Source organism: Echeneis naucrates, chromosome 1, assembly GCF_900963305.1.
Source record: "Echeneis naucrates chromosome 1, fEcheNa1.1, whole genome shotgun sequence".
In the NCBI taxonomy this organism is placed as follows: Eukaryota; Metazoa; Chordata; class Actinopteri; order Carangiformes; family Echeneidae; genus Echeneis; species Echeneis naucrates.
In genome coordinates, this window is record NC_042511.1 from 14,053,592 (window position 1) to 14,070,603 (window position 17,012).

The following is a 17,012-nucleotide window of genomic DNA, read 5'->3' on the forward strand; positions in this document are numbered from 1 at the left end:
TTTCCTGACAGTGCAGCCCTCCAGTGAAGCAAACTTTAGTATGCGATGATTCGAGGGACATTTTGCAGTCATAAAAAGAGTCTTTAGTTGCGGCAATTTCCCCTCACTCCTCCGTGCACCCCTGAGGAGCTTCGTCTGACAGTTTGAAAACCTGAGAGTTATTGGCACATTAACATTTGGTAGTTGAGCCTGACAACACTAGTGAACCTGACCAACTATCCGCTGTGTGTGCGTGCACGCACTCGTCTGTGTTTGTGTGCGGGGAAGCCTCACCACCATGTCACTCTAAGCTGCTGTGTAAACACAGGGAAGGAAAGACAAAACCGCACACAGAGCTGAATTAAGAGGTGTGTGTGTGTGTGTCTGTGATTGCCTCTGCCTGTCATGTCATGGTTTGTAAACTGTGAACAATGACACCAGGGTGAGTAAGTCATCATCACTGCAGTCCTCTGCTTCCGCACACACACACACACACACGAACATTTAGCGCTTCTCCACTGATACATGACATAACCCCTCATTCCTGATGTACAGACACACTCTTTCATCGACCACAAAGCAGCTTTTTTCGAATCTCAGCTGTCAATCACTGAAAATATTTTCGGAGGGAAAAAAAATTTCCTCAATATATCGCAGTTATTAAGCTGTTTATGAGCTGTTCAGTTGTTTATCTTGATGCGAACTCTGGCTGTTTGTTTACCACATCGATACTTTACACACCAGCAGCTGGGCTGTTAATGGACGTAGTTTGACAGCATGAATCTCGACTGGCACAATGCAGTTACAGGATGAGGCCTTACATTGTCACGCTGTCTCTCTCTTCGCTCTCCAAACTTAAACACTTTACTTGTAATCCAGTGTTTCTGCTGCTGTAACTGAGCTGGATTGTTGTGTGACAGATTCATAGAAAAAACGAATGATTGATGGATGAAAAGAGTGATGCAATGATTGAGCAATCAGGAGAACAGTGCAGCAAATGATGGATGAAGCAAATTGTGGGGGAGAAAAATAAATGGAAAAGCTAAGTCTGAAAATGACAAAGGATCGTTGGGCGCCAGATTGATACATTATCCGCTACGGAGGGTTTTTTTTTTTTTTTTTTTAATACAACGCTGGTGCTTCTAAATGGAAAGGAGAGAGACAAGAAGGGAGGAGGCTGCTTCAGCTTATTGGGTCATGGAGTTTGTGGCAGATCAGGTCAAAGACGTGGGTGAAAGGCTTTTTGACCTGGCAAGGGATATGTAGACTGGGGCAAACAGACACACGCGCACACCCACACACCCACACAGACAAATACACAAACCCCCACAAATATGCTGTCACTTTCTATTTATCTATTCTACTTATTATTGTATAGCAATGTAAGAGGCAAACAGGAAAAGGATATGATGTCACTAACCAAGAGTTTGTCAGTGGTCTGGCAACACATTCAGTGGTGGTCATTTTAGCTGTGGTGTGTGTGTGTGTGTGTTTTGGACACACTTGCTGGGAAAGACTGCAATAAATTTGGTCATAGTGCTGAGCTGGTTTTAAAATTCACACACACATGCACACACATGGAGACACACAGAAATAGAGTGAGAAAGAGGAAGAGTGAGAGACACACACACACACACACACACACAAAGTCTATCTCAGAGAGCCCGTGTGTAGGTTTTAGAGCTGAGGTTATTGACTCATAGAGACAGAGACAGCAGCGAGCGCCGAGTGAACACAGTGCTATCGGAATACGATTAATACTGTCTGGCTGATGGATTAGACTCATTACAGAGGGAGCAGGCAAAGGAGGGCGGTGGAGGATGGAGAGGATGTGGCAGAGAGCAACAGAAGAGAGTGAAGTGAAGACTAAAAAGGAAAAGGAGAAACCAAAGCACAAGCACAGAAATGTCAGAAGGAGGGCAAAATGTAAGAGGAAGTGAGGGGAAGGTGAGATCGAAGATGTGACATCTGAAATCTTTGGTTACGATCAGTGTCTCTGTGTTTGTAATATCAAACAAGAAGGGGGTTAATTTAATCTTTAAAAATCAATCACGCTGCCTCTGCTGACTGCACTCAACACTGTAATAACACCAGAGAATCCAGAGGAGGCTAAACTCTCTAAATTGAGCAGTAGAGGGTGTTCAAAAGGTAATAACAGAGGAATTACTGCCAAAGACGTGACAGAGCTACTTTTTTGTTAACCAACACAAGGACTGTTTCTAAGAAGAGTTGACAATATTTTACTCATTGTTGAATGATTGTATTTATTAACTCAACAAATGTTCCTGCAATGGCCATTTTTGTGTTGCAGATTAATTATTGATGATATTTTCATTCTATAAGCAAAGCACAACCGTTCATATCAAATTTATGATTTAAAAAACAAAAAAAGTTGAAGCTCATTTAGAAACAGATTTAGTTTTACACAGTGGAGAGTGCAAGAAATTGTACTGTAAAATACGGGCGGAAATTTCTTCAGAAAGAAAAAAAAAAAACTCGCAAGTTAGTCATTAAATTAAATTATGAATAGCAGTAACAGACTGAAAAATCCTTGGTTGGTTGGACTCTGGATGATTGCACTCTACTTGGCTGTTGACTTATGAGGCATTAATGCAAGTGATGAAAAACGTAATTCCAAATTCCACTTTAGCGACCAGTCATTTCCCAACACAGTATTTTTTTTTTTTTTTGGGGGGGGGGGGTTCTTTTTTGAAATTTCTTTTCATCCAATAACAAAAACTAAGCACCATTATGAGAGACCAGCTCGATTCTGCACAGGACTGAGAGGCTCTGCATTCCATCTGAGCACTGATAAGAATTCACATCTCAGTGAACTCATGTACATGTCACACACACAAAAGAGACAGAAGGCCTTTATCTCTGAAGTATTGGCTCAGCTGCAATCGTCTTCATTATAATTATAAGAATTATAAGTATATCCTGAAGTTAGTGCAAAAATGAACGAGGAACTGTGTTTTCTATCATGCAAGTGGGAACACAGGTGCACAGTGCAGTGTGTCAGGCTGTTCTGTTGAGGTAGCAAATCTAAATATCATGATCAAATGTTTAGAAGGAAGCCATGTCCCCATTACTAAGTGCTTCTTAGCTCTCCTCATATGCAATTATTGTATTACTGCATGCCACTGTCTATTTCTTCTGTATGTGTGTGTGTGTGTGTGTGTGTGTGTGTGTGTGCGTGTGCGTGCGTGCAACAGATGTATTCCTCACTTGTCTATAATTACACGTGTAAACATTTTTTATGATGTCATGGTCTCAGACCGCTGACTAATCTGTTCCTGGGCTGGAAAGCAACGTAATCAGTCTGGTTTTACACACACACACACACACAGACACACACACACACCAGCGTTTATTTCTTCAGCTTTGTTATGTCACCCGTTCAATTTAAAGATAGACATGAGATGAGGACGTGTCTGTTGAATATGTTGTTTCCTCAGCAACAAGAGCCTGGTGCTACAAGTTTCATGAGCAGCTTACAGCTGGCTTTGTTAAGTGCCCACTACAAAACTATTGGTAGCTGAATGGAAAGAGCAGGAGCTATTTAAGTTGGAATTCAGTAGGCAGAATGTAGCATTTCGAGCAAGCAATTATCTTGGCTTTCCAGTTTGTTTTCAGAGGAAACATTGCAAAATAACAACTCCTCAGGAAAGCAACAAGAAAAACTTAACTATTACCGCAAAATATTTTGTAAACTAGGTAGTCTGTCATGTAATGCTACGGAGTCAACACACACACACACACACACACACACACACACACACACCTTTTCCGGCCTCCGTCAAGAGGCAGGCAACCCGCTCAGGGGACATCCACTCTGTCAGGTCAAAATGTCCCCTAAGTGTCCACCCAGGTCCAGTAACCATAGCAACCCTCTTACCTGGCATTGAAAGCATGTGTGTGAGGCGTGATAAGGAATAAGGGACAAAGACAATGAGATGGGAAGAAAGGGAGAGTGAGGAGGACTGAAGATTTGTCATTCACAACCAAAGTCAATATTAGTTGAGAGGAGAGTGAAGGAGGAGGCTGAAAGATCTGGTCATCTGAGTGTGTGTGTGTGCGTGCGTGCGTGTGTGCGTGCGTGTGTAAATGTGTAAATGTGTTTTCGGGGTAAGTGTGGGAGGGCATCTATGATTCTGCATAGTAATGAAGTCTTTTCAGCAAAGAAACACTGAGGACAATTTTTATTAGCACACCGTTTTAAAATTAAGGAATGGCAATGAGATGTAATGATGTAACACACACACACACACACACACACACACATTCCTCCACATTCCCAGGTGCCAGCCCAGATTCTGCGTGTCCAGTAATCCTCTGCATTGTCTTCAGCAGGCCTCCTCTCCTCCCTATCCTTTCTCCCCCTCATCTCCTCTCTTTTCTTCGGGAGTCTTTCTCCTCCTAATTGCTCGCAGAAGTGTGATCTTTGGGGGTCTACCTCAGTCTCATCGTGGCCTTTCTCCCTGACCATCCTGTCCACAAGTCACCTCTACCAAACCCCCAAAAAAAGTATCAGTCTCACCTTCACATTTCTTCCCCTCTCTTCTTTACTTTGTAAACCCTTTTCCCCTTTTTTCCTCTGTGACACTTTCCAGCTCCTTCTTTGCCCATTCACACTTTCTTACACTTAATAGGATTAAGGTCGCCGAAAGGGATTTGAACAAGATGATTAGTTTACTGCTCTGCCAGCTCCGACCCATACCCTGCCACACACAAATGCAAACAGACAGATCGTACATCGATCGACGAGAAAGCACACGGGAAGAACCTTGGGGCAGTGGTTCTTGCACAAAAGGGATTCAGAAACTGTATAACAGTAGGTGAGAGAGCAAGTGAGTGTGTGTGTGTGTGTGTGTGTCCAGTCTGAGAGAGAAAGAGCGGGAAGGAGGGGTGCATGTGTGAGAATTGAGTGCTGCCTCTTTCATGCCCAGGTCTTCTTAGACACGCAGGGCGTCAAAAGCTCCTCTCACACTGAAAGGACCCTTTAGAAAAGCAGTACTAAGCTCTAAACACTGGAGACCTGACTCTGTCACGCACACGCGCACTCACGAACACACACAAACACATATACACATCCTGAGCCATCACAGATGAGAAAAGCAGACAAACGAGGAAAGTTCTGTCCAGGGTGAAACACTGATATATATTTTTTCAGAAAGTCCAGCTTCCTCTTCGTATTAACTTTAACTGCCTCTCGATTGTTTAAACCGCTGTTCTGTCCTCTCCTGCTCCTCACTTGATACATTTTTTGGTTTGTATCGCGGAATAAAATATGGATTAGATTGCAGTTTATATGGCTTGTGGTTAGTCCAACACTGTCTAGCGCTGATGCATTCACATGTCAACCAGATCACAATAAAGACTGCAAAGTCATTTGACTTGACAGCTATAATGACATGTAAAATGTGTGAGGGTAAGAGGCAACAGAAAAATGGTATCTCAACGTTACATAGTCCTGACCACAGCATACGTCATTGTTTTCAAAAAGCTTAATATACCCTTTCACTCTGCTGTGTGTGTGTGTGTGTCTGTATGTATATTGCATGTGTGTATTTCCACTTTGAGAAAGTTCCTTACTGAGCAGCATGGTATACTTCCTTTGAGCCTTTAATACCTCCGGCCCCATCAAAAGCCTCATACATGGAGACACACACACACACACACACAGACACATTCAGGGCTCAGCAGGAGCCAACTTTAATGAAGGTAACCTCCCAGTTTAGGCAAAGGGGCAGAGGTGATGGGCTAAATCCCGGGGAAGTCCAAAAACAAGATCAATTTAGGAGAGGAGGAAAGGACACGGAAAGGAAGATGAAAAGGGGGGAGATCAAGAAAGAGAAAGCCACAGAGGCAGAGAGGAGGAGAGGCAAAAAAAAAAAAAAAAAAGTGGTGGGAGAACGCCAACCAAAAGATTAAGCTAAAGATGAAATTGAATCAGGTGCCTTGGCGCCAAACAGAGGAAGAAAATCCATGCTTAAGTCTCAAAGAAGGCAATTTCCTCATTGGGGTAAAACTTAATGTTCAGCTGCTGTCTCGCTCTCTCAATGACTCCCTCTCTGTGGTGGTCTGAGTGATGAATAGGGTTTAGAGTGGCCTCCTGCACTTCCTTAACAGCCCCACACTAACCCAAACTGCCAATCACATGTCTGCGTGTATGTGTGCACACTGGCTTGCTTGTTGTAGAGCACACAGACAGAGGGACATGAAAAATCAATTTCCCATCATCTCAGTACTTCAAAAGATGAATGTTTAGGTGAGACAATCAGACTCACCATCACACACACATTTTTATACACAACTCTGCATGCTAGCTGAAGGACTATAATTGCATCAGAGCAGTGTGTGCGCTCTATGTTCTCAAGTGGACATGTCAAGTGTGTGGGTAAACACACTCTATCCAAGGTTAGAGTTAGTTGTGTACTGTTGATTACTGTGAGGTTTGTGTGCAGCTTAAAATGTAGATATACAAACTGTCAAACTGTCAGCTCCTCGCATCTGACACATTAACAAGTTTTTACTGATTTCTATGTCTGATAAGCAGTTGTAATTCATGCAACCTGTGTGTAAGTGGAAGTTACCTTTATGATGGTGTGTGTGTGTGGTTAAGGAGCACTCTAAGAGTATTTGTTTGGTTTTGGAGTTCCAGCGGTTAAAAGAGCACAGCTGCTTTCCAAACCCCCCTGGTCCTGTAAAAACAGTATCAGGATTCACTTTACTTGATTCAGACCAGCAGTGTTTGTGTGTGCTGTGCATGTGGAGATGCAGACGTTTATTTGTTTTGCATGTATCAAAAAAAACTGTGGCAAAGCCTTTTTCATATTGCTCTGTAAAGTCTAATGACTTGAAGTGAACTTATTCCTGTTCCATTCGCAGGCGCCTGCATATATACAGTATGTGTGCGTTAAAATGTTTTACTAATTGACTGATTTAGCCTTATTGGTTGGTTTGTTTATTCAGTTTGAATTCACCTTTTGCTTATGTTGCACTGTGGACATAAACCAGATGGAGGAGCATTGGAAAACAGAACCAGTGAACAGATTTTACTGGAGCTGCAACAAACAATTACTTCGCCCTTCAAACTTTCACAGCTTGGCTGCTTTGACTGTAAGGCAAAGAGCCGTGCACCAGATTGGAAAACAACTGTTTTGCCATTTCAACTGGACATTGAGGTTCTGCAAGGTAATTGAAGCGCAGGCAATGGATGCTACCTGTTGCCTGATTACAAAAGCAATCACAGCCACAGGCATGCAAGGAATGTGGCTGGGCATTAGCCATTAGCCGATTAGCACAGTGGAGGTCGCAGCGCCGCAGTTGGGGTCAGGAGCTGGAAGGTCAAGGGTGAAAGGTCAAATAGTCTGTCTGGATTCTTGGTCTATATTGGTGGCGGAAAGCACGCACATACACACACACACACACACACACACAGAACACGACTATCAAGTAGCTGAACGTCTTGACTCACCAGAAAGCTGAGTTTTGCCTTGTGCCTAATCCTTCAGCACCCACGTGCCCTTCACTGAATCAAATTGCTTTTCCAACCACTGATAACATGTTTCACTTGGCTACAGGCAGATTTCGTCTATGTGAGACACCTGTTCAAGTATGTCAATGCGTGTGTGCAGTAACATGCATTAGCATACATTTCTGCATATGTGTGTGTATGTGCGTGCGTGTTTTGTTTTTTTTTTTTATTTATTTATTTATTTAATTTTTTTGTATTTCAAGCACTTGCTTAGTTAAAGTGGTTGAAAATGAAATCTCCGTAAACCCCAGTGCTCTGGCATACACATCCATCACTCAGTCCTTAAAAGCAGACGGGGGTGTGTGGTGGGGGCGAGGGAGAGATGAGTGGGAGTGATGAGAGGAGGTGCAGAAACCTCTGAGGGAAGTGGAGGTCACCAGTGCCCCCTACAGGTTGTTTGAGCCTCTTATACTTGACTTGAGTGGATGTTCAAAGCAGACAATTGAATTGCATCAGGCTGGAGATACGTGGACACTTGTCGGAGGAGCGTTTTTTTGTGTCACTCAGGGATGAATAGAGACAGCTGATTATATTTAGCGGTGGAGTGCTCTGTGTGCAAAGAACTCAATTTTGCAGATGATCTGTCTCGCTCTGAAGTTCCCTCAGTGCATTTTGGAGATTACATCAAGTACTTTTCCTGCAAAAGCTTAACTCTCTGTCACCTTATTTCTCTTTCCACTCTTCCACTCTACATCTCTCTCTCTCTTTCTTTGTCCAGTGATCTCAGCGAGAACCAGATTCAGGGGGTTCCTAGGAAAGCCTTCAGAGGAGCTGTGGAGATCAAGAATCTGTAAGTAGTGCTTTGGCAACACCCTCTGTGTGTGCATGCGTGTGCATGTGTGTATGTTTTCGCATGCACACATTTGTGTGTATGCGCATTCATATCTTTCCCTTGTTTTCACCTGTTTGCAAATGTGCACAACCCCCATGTGCCTGTGCATCAATTTTTAATTGTGTTAAATGTCATGTGCCTCCTGCCTGGTGTATTGACTGGCACTGCTGCTCGTTAGCAATTATGTGTGTGTGTCTGTGTGTGTATTCACATCACTTGCATCTTTGGTGTTTTCTTTCTTTGTTTTGCCTCAGCCATAGTTTTGATGATTGAAGATAATTGTTGGCCATTTTGTAGGTAAACTAATTGCCCAGCAGTACGTCAATAAATATGGATTTTTTAATAATTTTGCTGCATCCTGGGTTTTGTCCACATCAAATAATTTTTTTAAATGGTTTGCAATAATTATAAAAGGGCAGCGCAAAGTGTGTATGTGTGTGTGTGCCCGAGTGCGTGTGTGTACATTAGCATGCGGATGACAGCACATGATTTACTGTCTTTATGTCTTAATTAAATTGTTTCAGCAAAGCAATTCTGAGAAAGTGAGAGAGCGAGAGGGAAAAGTGAGAGAAGGGGTAAAGAGGTAAAGAGCAGCGCATACAAATGAGATGTCAGATTGGAGAGAGCAAGAAACGGGAATGGAGCCAGAGACAAATACATTTAGAAATACATCTAAAAAGAACAAAGAGATCAGGAGGCAGAAAAGCAAAAGAGGGACTGACTGAGGGAGACAGAGGGAGGTTGCTGTTGACTCTGGCCAGGGGAGTTGAAGCATTTTCATCGGCCTTAGTCTGACTTTCACCTGAAGATATACTGTACTTTACAGCTTCCCTATTTCTTTTTTTTTTTCCCCTGTGTGTGTGTATGCAGCCAGTTGGATTACAACCACATCAGCTGTATTGAGGATGGAGCTTTTCGAGCGTTACGTGACCTGGAAGTGCTGTGAGTACCTGTTTATTCAGTCACCCTGCTAACAGCTGCAACGAGCTGGTGAGTGATGAGCGCTAACAGCAGTGGGGTACGGTGCAGCTCATATCCGTGTTGACCTTTAAAACACCGCATTGCCTGTGCACCGTTTGGGACCCTCTCTCACAAATAAATAAATGAATGAACACGCATACTTATATTCAGAAGCAGTACCAACATCTCTTCTTCTGAGCTCAGTCTTGTTCCACTAAAATGCCTGCTGATGTTCTGAAAAAGAGATGTTCGTTTCCATTTCAATGCAAAGCAGATGCAGATGACTGTGGCTTCAGAATCAACCAATATTTTCTATGGGGAGTTTTGTCATTAGTTATAAAATCAGCGACACAATGAGACAAATACAGACAAAGATGTCTGCCACACACTCAGTAAGTAGTGTGAATGCTGAGCCGAGCCACAAGCCGTGTCAACTTCACTGTGGCCTTAATTTGTTGGCACTAATTGTGAATTTAAAAAAGGCCCATTTTTGATTGGTTAACAAAAACAAGACGACAAGCTTCAGGAACTTCATCCGATCTTAACTGAACAAGTCATGTGGAGGGAGCTGTTTAGAAAGTAGCTACACTGTTGTGGTGAGAGACTATTTTGTAGTTAACCAGGCGCTGCTTTTTCAAATATTAATGTAATCAGATTTAACCTCTGAGCAGAGTTAATTTTTAGCTCCTATCATACAGATTGCATGACACCCAGCACTTGAGTTGAGCCCCTGGACACCCACTGTGCTGACTAAGTCACTTCTCTGTGTCAGCACCAAACAACGCTGTGGTTTCAAAAAAGCTCCTTTTCTCTCCTCAGCACTCTTAACAATAACAATATCAGCCGACTGTCCGTGGCCAGTTTCAACCACATGCCGAAGCTCAGGACCTTGTAAGTGGAACCACTGAGTATTTTGTACACTTTACCACCCCTGGGAAGGGGGGGGGGCTTTTCTCATCCGTGCCCAGTTGTATAATTGATTGACCTGTCCCTGCTCCTGCTTCCCTCATCCTCACATATACCTGTTCTCACCACTTGTCGACCCCCTCTTATCTCCGATCACCGCATACTCCCATCCTCCCCCCCCTCCTCCTCCTCCTCTCCTCCTCCCTCCTCCCTTCCCCCCCAGTCGCCTGCACTCCAACAACCTGCAGTGTGACTGTCACGTGGCCTGGCTGTCAGAGTGGCTGCGACAACGCCCCCGTCTGGGTCTTTACACGCAATGCATGGCCCCACCACACTTGAGGGGGCACAACGTGGCGGAGGTGCAGAAGAAGGAGTTTGTCTGCACAGGTAGGTTAAGAGACGTTTGTGTGTCTCTGTGTGTGCAGAAGTATTCACTCCGTTGCCTGCTTCTTGTCTTTCATTACATCTGCTTGATGTTTTACAGTGACAAAACCATGCTTTATTTTCTATTGCTTGCTTCTCTGACTGTCTTTCACTCATGCTTTTCAAGATTGGGATGAAGGCAAGTGGTCATCTTCCATTGCTGCGCTTTGCTTCAACCTCATGTCCTGCATTTACAGAAATACGTACAGATCATTTTCTAGAGTATTTCAAAAGACAGAGCCACTACACTACACTGTTGATAGACAAGGACACTACCAGCTTTAGGGACAAGGATCCCTCTCGCACTAGTATTTTCTAGCCACTGGCTACTTTCACAATTTCAATTTCCTCACTGAATAATCTGGCAGCTTCAACAGCTCTGTAATTTACACCAGGAATATCTTATTATCCACCGATAATACTGGCCCTCTGTCTCCGTGTAGGTCACCAGTCGTCATCATCTTCCTCCTGCAGTGTGTTACAGTGCCCAGAGTCCTGCACCTGCAGTAACAACATTGTGGACTGCAGAGGAAAGGGACTGACGGAAATACCCACCAACCTGCCCGAGACCATTACTGAAATGTAAGGAACTACACAAACACACACACCTGTTTTATGCGGCTTGCATAACCATTTACTCTTGCACACACACACTTCTGTGCAGTGATATTTCTCTTGCTCTTTCGGGTTTGCGTCTCTCCAATTCCTTTTTTGTCTCTTTCTGCCTTTCTGTTTCACGACTTCTTTCTCACTGTAGTAGAATGAAACCACACATCTGTGAAATGAGAAAGCCTGGTCATGCAGTTCCTCCCTGCTTAAGAAAATAATGAAGGGATAAAAGATGAGGAAGAATGAAGAATCTAAAGCTTAATTTCAAGGACAAGAGAGATCATGTCTCCATTTAAAAGGAGGCGTCAGGAAAATAGGAACGATCAGAGTCAGCTTGTGTGAAAAGACAAAACAGGAAAGGTCTATGGTCTAAGTTTTGAATCGGGTGTTCTTGGACCAGAAAGCTCTGAGACCCGGTTGTAAAGACAAGACCTCTGTCAGTGCAAAAATGCAGACAGGCGTTGGTGAACATATGTTAAATGTCAAGTGAGAGCTCACAAATCACAAATGAATATCTACTATATAACACTTTTGCAACAAAGCTTGGAATTGGAAATGTTTGACTGCGATGTTTTGACCTGAGTTCTCAGTAACGTTTCCTCCTCCCTACGACCTCAAACGTGCTTCGATAAAAAAGACTTGACTTACTCATCTCAGTTTCTTCTGTGTTTGACTTGGACTCAGTCTTGGCTTACGCTGGTGTCGACTGATTTATGATCAGACTGAAAACATTACATGTCAGGATTGGTCTTGATGTTAGGCTGTTGAAACTTGGCTTGAAACATCCTCTGAGCCTTGGAACAGTGTTGATTGGTTGATTTTACGATTGGGGTCAAATTTTTATTGGTTGGCTTGGTAGTTGACTTGATATCTACTTTGAAAAGTTTTGAAGGCTTAGCCGTGGCCATGTTTAGATGCCCATTGTTTAGAGACTTGACTCACCATGGAAAAACTGAAGACTTGACTTGCACTTGTTTCAGCTGTTTGACAAGACTTGGCTTGGAAGATAAAAATCCATATTACAGTACAGTAAAACACTGGGCTCAAACATTTTAGAGTTGACCAGAACAGACGAGACCAGCAAATGAAAAACAAAGTCATCTTAGGGAAATGTTTTGCAATCGAGTGGTTGGTTTGCAAATCATGTTCCACCGCCTTTCTTGTCACAGTGACTGAACATGTGAAATGTTTAGAGAACCATTGTTTGGGTCTGTTTTCTCTTTTGTTTGTCCTCTGCCTCTCTTTCTCTTTCTGCTGGCCCAACTTGATTTGTTTGGGCCTGACTGACGCAGAGTCTGACTGGCACTTAATGGAACACTGCCCAGATAGTTGTGAGTGTTTGTGTGTGTGTGTGTGGGCGGGTGTGTGTGTGTGTTTCACAGTACACATGCTAAAGGGGGCAAAAGATCTGAGAAATGTGACAGACTTTGGCATGGGACATCAAAGCACCTTATCTGGAAATGTTCTGCTCAGCCACAGGCCCCAGGAAAGAGCAGCGGTCGACGATACAGCGCAGATAGCTCTGCTCTATGATAGGCGGAATGTTAATGTCTCTTCTCAATGGTCTGTATGTATGTTTGGTTCCAGCCGACTGGAGCAGAACGCCATCAAGGTGATCCCAGCTGGGGCTTTTTCTCCTTATAAGAAGCTGCGCAGGATGTGAGTAGATGAGAGATAGGTGCATTGTGCACCATGTCAGTGATCCATGAAAAAAAAAAAAATATCCTGTTTGTGGCTTGTGTTGACCTTCATGTTTCGCTTACTGTACGTCTCTCTCCCTCATTGACTGTATGTGGTTCTTTTCCTCTCTGTTTCTTTTTGCTCTATTTCTCACAGAGACTTGAGCAACAACCAGATATCAGAGCTCGCTTCAGATGCCTTCCAAGGCCTGCGCTCCTTGAACTCTCTGTGAGTATTGCGTGATAAGTTGTGTTTCTCACACACACTCCAAAAACTAGAACATGCGTCTTGTTTTTGTACTTTTAGTCACCACTTATACATGCTTCTTCTGAGATCCATGAACACGACGACGACGCAAATGAAAAGCACAAGATGCAGAAACAGCCACAACAACAAATCTTAAAGATTTTTTTTTTTTTTTAAATCTAAATGATCTAAACCATTTTATTTTATGCAAAAGTAAAGTAGGTAAAGTCTTCCTGCGTAACAAAAAACAGATGTTAGCACAGCTGATTATCTTGAGGAAAACCACACTCAGGTCTGACAGATTAACTGCATGGGAGCAAGTGTAACACTAATCCTGGATACTTAAACTGTTATGGGCCTGTTCAAACCTGGCAACATCTGTCTCAAATGAGCTAATCATGAAGGAGTGTGAGCCACCTAAGATACATCGTGGACATGTTTCAAATCAGACCACAGTCTTAGTGTTATGGGATATATTTTTTGTAGTGCAAACCCAAGTATTCTCTCTCTCTTTTCTTAAATATATTGACATGTGAAGATGCATTTGAATTCCATGTCTTTGGGGGGGAGAAAAAAAAAAAGATTTATCTTTTCAATGTAGCCTCTCATTTGAAGTATAAGTTGATAACATATGTCAAAGACCAAGACAGCACTATTCGAAACAAGAATTTAATTCTAAAAGATATTCTAGATGCGGCCTGCTTGTGGCTGCTTTTTCTTTGGCTTGAATCTGCAGTCGGACCATCTGCTTTGCGTGTGAGGCTTTGCAGGGGGAGACAGAAACAGGAGCAAGAGAGTGAGTGAGGGGACGAGGAGTTATTTCATGAAGGAGTTATATTAAGTTCTCGTCTCTCCAAAGTCAATAATTCATAAATGCTGAATTGCTGAATGGAGGCTTTTGCCACCTCATTACACATTCACCACAGAGAGAATGGGACACACATTCATGCTGACACATCACATCACAGTACTGTGTTCACATTAAACTGCACCGTGTGTTCACTGTATGTTTGGTTAAGAAAGGATGGAAATTAGCCATTGATCTTGTGATGCTCCGTGTGTGGATGTGCTCCCACACTCCCTTTAGATAGAAACTAACTAGCAGTGGCTCAGGGGACATTTTGGAGGTCCACTGTCATACCTTAAATGCTCTATTTTCATAAGCCCAGCAAGCCCAGTTTTCATTTTAGTCTCAATTTTGATCCAGAGAGGACCTGCAAGTGTTGGACACAGACTTGCACTGGCATTTTTTTTTTAATTCACACTCCATATTGTTATTAAGTCAGTATAATACCATACATTTCTTAGATGTTTCCCTTAGAGGTGTATTTGCCCCTTTTTCCTAATACAAGCCATTGGAGGAGGGGGGGGGGGCTAATAATTTGCAGTCATGGCCTGAAGGCATGCATGTGCAGCAGCACTGTAGAGTCAGTGGTTATGAGATGGAAACCTACAGGAACCTGAATCGGTTTTACAACAAAGATCTATAAGACCTTGGAGATTATTTGATATTTGCAACCATACTAACATTCTGCAATATTAATAACTACTAATATTCTAATATTACTTACTCGCTATTTATTACCTCTCTCTGTCTCTCTCTCTCTCCATACACATAATATATATTTTATGATTTTTCTGGGTAGTTGTGTATTTTGGCCACTCAACAGCAGCACTATGATTATCATCAAAGTAGATTTTTAACTGGGTACATAATGTTTTTGGAAACGCATCAAGAAGATTCTTTGTACACGTTCAGTCCATGAAAAACAAAAATTAGTTTTTACGAAACGCGTTCCGTACTTGGTTAGCGTAGTCTATGTGTGCATGTGTTTTTGCTGTGTGTGTGGGTGTGTATGTGTGCAAGAGCGAGACAAATGAGGCGTCCACTCCCCCATCGTGTGTTTCCTAACCTCAGGTCTCGCAGGGACAGCCACTCAGCACACTGAAATAAAAGCCAATCTAAAACATATGTCTTTAGACTGCCTACATACACAACTCAACTCAGCGTGGAGCGTAAAGATGACTGATAATGTGCATGATGTGATCTGATGTGTGTGTGTGTGTGTGTGTACGCGCTGCTTCTCAGGTATTTGCTGGGTAAGGCAGCGGCAGTCTCAGCCTTGATCTGTTTGCGTATGTAATCTGATGTATTTCTAAAAAAGCTTTTCTCTGATAACAGCGAACATTCCTCACCCTGGAGCCGCAGCCAGATTTCTGTCAGGTTGTTTTTTTTTTTTCATTGAGACGTGTAGAGAAGTGCTCACAGGGAGTTATATCTTATGTCTTGAGTTTTGATATACTGCCAGGTGTTGGCACATTGTCAGACGGAATTAGTGTATAGGTGCTGGTAGCATTTTATTAGTGTCTTACTTGGAAACCAAAAAGCAAAGAGGGTCTTATCACCTTTGAATAAAGGCTTTATCATGTACTTGATGTTTTTCTCTGGATGTTTGCTCTCTGTTCAGTAAAGAAGAAAAGTCCTAAACGCTTAGTGTTATGCTGTACTCAGGCAATGCTGACAGCAATGGAAAAAGTGTAAAACCTCCCATTAATGCAATTTGGAAACATTCAAGCATCGAATCAAAATGGTCGCACCCATCTTTAGGAAAGTCACATCAGATAAGCAGCAAATGATTACTACTTTTATCATGAGACATATTTGTATATGCCGGTGTGGAAAGTAATTACATTTGTTTGAATTCTGAACTTGATATGCTTGTATTTTTACTTTTTTTTTTTTCCCACTTTAACCCCCGACTGTATAATTTCACTCCACAACAGCGAGAATTTACAGTTTTCTTTCCCCACAACATTTATTGCAAATCTTATTCTTACCGATTTTCCAAAACATATAAATCATATGAACTGTCAGCAAAAACAATTCATTAACTGGTGATTCATGATTATTTATTATGAAATAATAAATGTCTATTTCAACATGACTTGAGTGAATGAATCTGTCACTCGTTCTGTCAACACATAAAAGCCCCATTTTTGGACGTCTAAAGAAATGTATTTTCTTATTTCCCTTCCCAGCAAACATTGTTTTTCTTGGAACTTTTTAAGACAACATGGTATTAATAAACAATATGGGTGGTCTTATTCATCCATTATTAATGCTGTGTTTCTTCTCCAAAGGGTACTGTATGGGAACAAGATCACTGAGATTTCCAAAGGACTGTTTGAGGGTCTGTTTTCACTGCAGTTATTGTGAGTAGAAACACACACACACACACACACACACACACACACACACACACCAACTTAAGAGCTGACATCGGCAGCTCATTGAGATTCTGCTGAACAGTGCTTAGCTAAAACATTGTCATCAGAGTGAAGACATCATGATTAAAAGTCATCATCGCTGACCTGTAACATTTGAAACACTCATCGAGGAATAATAACAGGAAAAGGCGTTATCCTTCATCTCTCACTCCCGTGCTCTCTCTCTCTTTCTATCTCTTGCTCTGACTTTTTCTTTCAGGTTGCTGAATGCTAATAAGATTGCATGTCTGCGGGTGGATGCATTTCAAGACCTCCACAACCTCAATCTGCTCTCACTTTATGACAACAAGCTCCAGACTATCGCCAAGGGAACCTTCTCATCACTAAGAGCCATACAAACACTGTATGTCATCACTCACACACACACACAGGCTTGACTGTTAGTGGTAAATAATAAGCAGTGAAATTTTGACTGGTAGCTGGCCCTTATCATGACACAACACCAGAAAATATGTAACCACCTAATTATTTTTCTGAATACCTGAATGAAAATTAGAATAACTACTTGTTTTAAATGCTACGTTTTACACAGATTTATTTATTTTTATT

The 17,012-nt window shown here is 42.3% G+C and overlaps 1 protein-coding gene across 5 annotated transcripts in view; it reads left to right on the forward strand.

Annotated features, from left to right (window-relative positions):
- The window catches only part of slit2 (slit homolog 2 (Drosophila)), a 78,933-nt gene that overhangs the window by 41,252 nt on the left and 20,669 nt on the right, over positions 1 to 17,012 (forward strand). For 4 of the 5 annotated variants that reach the window (XM_029498788.1, XM_029498952.1, XM_029498870.1 and 1 more), the window contains 9 exons: positions 8,238 to 8,309; positions 9,222 to 9,293; positions 10,131 to 10,202; positions 10,441 to 10,604; positions 11,084 to 11,222; positions 12,837 to 12,908; positions 13,086 to 13,157; positions 16,317 to 16,388; positions 16,663 to 16,806. In XM_029498788.1, the coding sequence (XP_029354648.1) occupies positions 8,238 to 8,309; positions 9,222 to 9,293; positions 10,131 to 10,202; positions 10,441 to 10,604; positions 11,084 to 11,222; positions 12,837 to 12,908; positions 13,086 to 13,157; positions 16,317 to 16,388; positions 16,663 to 16,806 (879 nt within the window). Of the gene's footprint in view, positions 1 to 8,237; positions 8,310 to 9,221; positions 9,294 to 10,130; positions 10,203 to 10,440; positions 10,605 to 10,767; positions 10,780 to 11,083; positions 11,223 to 12,836; positions 12,909 to 13,085; positions 13,158 to 16,316; positions 16,389 to 16,662; positions 16,807 to 17,012 lie in introns of all 5 variants that reach the window. The other variant, XM_029499034.1, reaches the window with a different exon arrangement.